At 46.3% G+C, this 3,235-nt stretch overlaps 1 protein-coding gene across 1 annotated transcript in view; it reads left to right on the plus strand.

Moving 5' to 3' along the window:
* Positions 1–405: 405 nt before the first annotated feature.
* Positions 406–3,235, plus strand: part of LOC104943864 (uncharacterized) — a gene marked incomplete at its 3' end in the record, with an annotated part of 5,543 nt that continues 2,713 nt past the window's right edge. Inside the window, exons 1-6 of the mRNA XM_010769329.1 lie at positions 406–860; positions 1,306–1,401; positions 1,661–1,856; positions 1,930–2,028; positions 2,357–2,461; positions 2,831–2,863. Of these exons, the coding sequence (XP_010767631.1) occupies positions 452–860; positions 1,306–1,401; positions 1,661–1,856; positions 1,930–2,028; positions 2,357–2,461; positions 2,831–2,863 (938 nt within the window). The remainder of the gene's footprint in view (positions 861–1,305; positions 1,402–1,660; positions 1,857–1,929; positions 2,029–2,356; positions 2,462–2,830; positions 2,864–3,235) is intronic.

Consider the following 3,235-nt stretch of genomic DNA (forward strand, 5'->3'; position numbering starts at 1 on the left):
CACACACAAACACACACACACAAACACACACACACACACACACACACACACACACACACACACACACACACACACACACATGTTTTGATTCAGTGCTTCAGGAGTCAGCTCCTCTCATAAGCCTCTGATAATAAAGTTTGTCTCCAAACTGCAGAACAAAGGTCTCCATTAAAACTGATTCTCAGCGGTTAGAACAAATTACAGACTTAAGAACCTCATAATTATACTTACAGTCTCGAGGAAAAGTACTAACTAGCGATTCTTAATCTTTTCTTTCAATGTATTTACAATCTGTAACGTTATTTCAACATTTTTAATAAGTAAGTCTATTCTCTACTCTTTACCTGCACTAAACGTCTGTAATGTACATGTCCTCGCTGCAGGACAATAAAGGAACTCTGATTCTGAACCTTGCCCCCCTCCAGGTGGAGATGCCCCCCCCCCTCCTGTCATGGCGTTGGATCGTAGCTCCGTCTTCCCGTCTCTGGCCGGCGTCACTGACATCATCGCCAGCAGCATCCCCTCATTGGCTGGACTCGCCACCTCCCTCAGAGGCTCCGCCCCCTCCGCCCCTTCTGCCCCCCCCTCCATAGACAGCATGGCTAACAGCATCGCCGCTAACATACCTAGCTTAGCGGGAACTGCTAGCGCTGTGGCTAACCCCCCCGCGGCTACGATAAACTCCGCCTCCTTCACCACACCTGGTCACACTGTTAGCTTAGACAGCATAGTTAGCTCGTTCGCTAACATTCCCAGTTTAGCGGCGATTGTTAGCAATGTGGCTAACCCGTCTGTTAGCTCCATAACGACCCCGTCAGCCCCCCCCCCCTCACTGCCGGGGATCGGAGACGCTCACACAGGTACAGCAAGAAGTTTTTTTTAAAAATAAAATTCCTCCATTTCCTTTGTTTTAATTTAGGGGGACTCAAAGTGTTCTCCAGGAACGAGTCCGTACCATAATATGAGTCAGCATTTCCTTACTTCCTGTCCCCTGGTCTGGAGGTCAATGGTTTTCTGAATGTGTTTTTAGTTGTTATCCTGAAATCAGGACACGAGCTGAAGAGACTTTAACGTTTTGTCAGTAAATACCTGTCGGCTTGTTACTTCAGAAATCACAAAGTGGTGTTAATATGTGGAGAGTATCCTGCTGAACTCAACGTTTGTTTGTTTGTTTGGAATCCCATTGGACGTGGGAGATGCTGCCTTCAGGGTCCAACACAGGAATACCTCCCGCTCTGTATTGGCCCATCAGTTTCAGACATACTCCCTTCTGATTGGCTGAGCGTGTCCTCTGTTTGTGTGCAGATGTCGGAGCGTTGTCTCAGCTGGTGATGTCGACGTTAGACTCGAACACAGGAGTCTCTTTACCGTCTCTTCAAGAGGCGGAGCCATCAGAGGACGGTGTGTTCAGTCTCATATAAGACTCTTATTCTCAATATGAAGTGTTTAAACGTAGGAAAAGACAACCATTTTTCCCATATGAGCAAAGCTTTTCAGTAAGGTGAAGAGGGAGGGTGAGATGCATAGTCCATCACGTCCACCTCCCGATGAGACGGATGAATGTTGACGGAATTACCCCGTTTATTATGAGCGGTTTAGTAGGATTATATAAAGTGTGTGTCCTCGGGGTCTGACTCCTCTCCGTCTGTCTGGGTTCCAGTCTCCAGACGCTCTCCTCACACCATCAAAGAAGAGAATCCGTACGTCACGCTGTTAGCTTGTTGGGCGAGCCAAGAGGAAGCCGACACCGACTCGTCCAATGAGGAGGATGATACAGGAGCAAGCCCCGCCCCCTCTGGTGCAGAGGGACCAATGGAGGGAGATCCTGCTCATAACACATCGTCAACAACCACCAAGTATTTATACGGTACTACAAAAACTACCTCTAGTACTTCACTGCATCCTAACTGGTGTTTGTTTGTCCTGCAGCCTCCCGTCCAATCAGGCGGGACGTCTGGTCCCCACGCGACCGGCCCCGCCCCCTCCTCGCAGCCAATTAAAGAAGCCGCTGAGACAGAAGATGCCGAGGTACGCAAACGCACCTTCAGGAAGACAAACAACAACAAACGATTTCCTTAGCTTTCATTTCTCTGATTTAGTTTTCTTATTCTTGCTGACGGTAAGTAAAAGTTCAGGAAAGCAGGGTTACGACACAAGAGAGACCTGACGCAGTGTAGCATGCAACACACGATCAGTGCAGGACCAGCAGCCCATAAACCTGTAAAGGTTCGCAAATCATCATACAAACACACGTCTCCTCAAGTTGCTGACTGTTCTCTAAATGCTGCTCGTGTTGTTGCTGGAGATGTTTAAAGGAACGTCTGAGACTCAGTGTGTTTGTGGTTGTGTCCTGCAGGACGGCTACTATCCGAGTGTCCAGGAAGAAGGGGGCCGTGGGGGGGGCGGCCCCTCAGAGCGCCGTGGTGAGGTCCGGCTGGCTGGATGTGTGGAAGGGCTTCAGGTAACACCGTCACCTTTAATACCATATCCACCCTGATCACGTCACACGTCCTCTGCTCTTCTTCATTGGTTATAATGTGCTGTTCTTTGGACTTCTGTTTTGTTTAGTGTTTAGTGAACCTTGTACCTTGAGAGCCTTGAAAGTGCCTTTATAAATAAAATGTATTTTTATTATGATTATTATTGATGGAGCTATCAGCGTCACCATCACTCTGTATCTGATTATCCCTGTTTCTGATGATAAGGATTACTATCCACTGCTCAGGACATCAGATCAGAACCAGGTTTATGCTCCAGGGCCCAGGAGTTCAAAACTTTTAATCTCAATCAGATCCGATCCGATTTTGAAATCCCATTTCTTGTGATCCAGGATCAGACAAGTCGGCCAGATGTTGTCCCTGGAGTTCAAAGCAATTCAGGATAGGATCAGCCTGATCCAGATTACGACTTTTCAAGATGACTAGATCCTGAATATCAGTGCTTTAATCCTACCGATCGCCATCTAGTGGACATGAAAAATAATACAAGGAAGACAAGAGACCACATTGCTTTACTTTTTATGTGTGAAAAAACGGAGTACCCTTTGTGTAAAATAAAAAAGTAAAAAACGAGTGCAAACCACCACCGGATAAAACTGAAAGTTGGTTTACAACTACTGTATTTACAATACGAGTATTTTCATTTTCATAGTGTCGTTTCTAACAGTTAGTGTTTACAGTTTAGAATCTAATTCTTTTTTATAAGGTCGTTTTTTTTCAGTGAATTTTTTACGGTG

This window comes from Notothenia coriiceps, unplaced genomic scaffold, assembly GCF_000735185.1.
Source record: "Notothenia coriiceps isolate Sejong01 unplaced genomic scaffold, NC01 NC01_scaffold00006966, whole genome shotgun sequence".
NCBI lineage: Eukaryota > Metazoa > Chordata > Actinopteri > Perciformes > Nototheniidae > Notothenia > Notothenia coriiceps.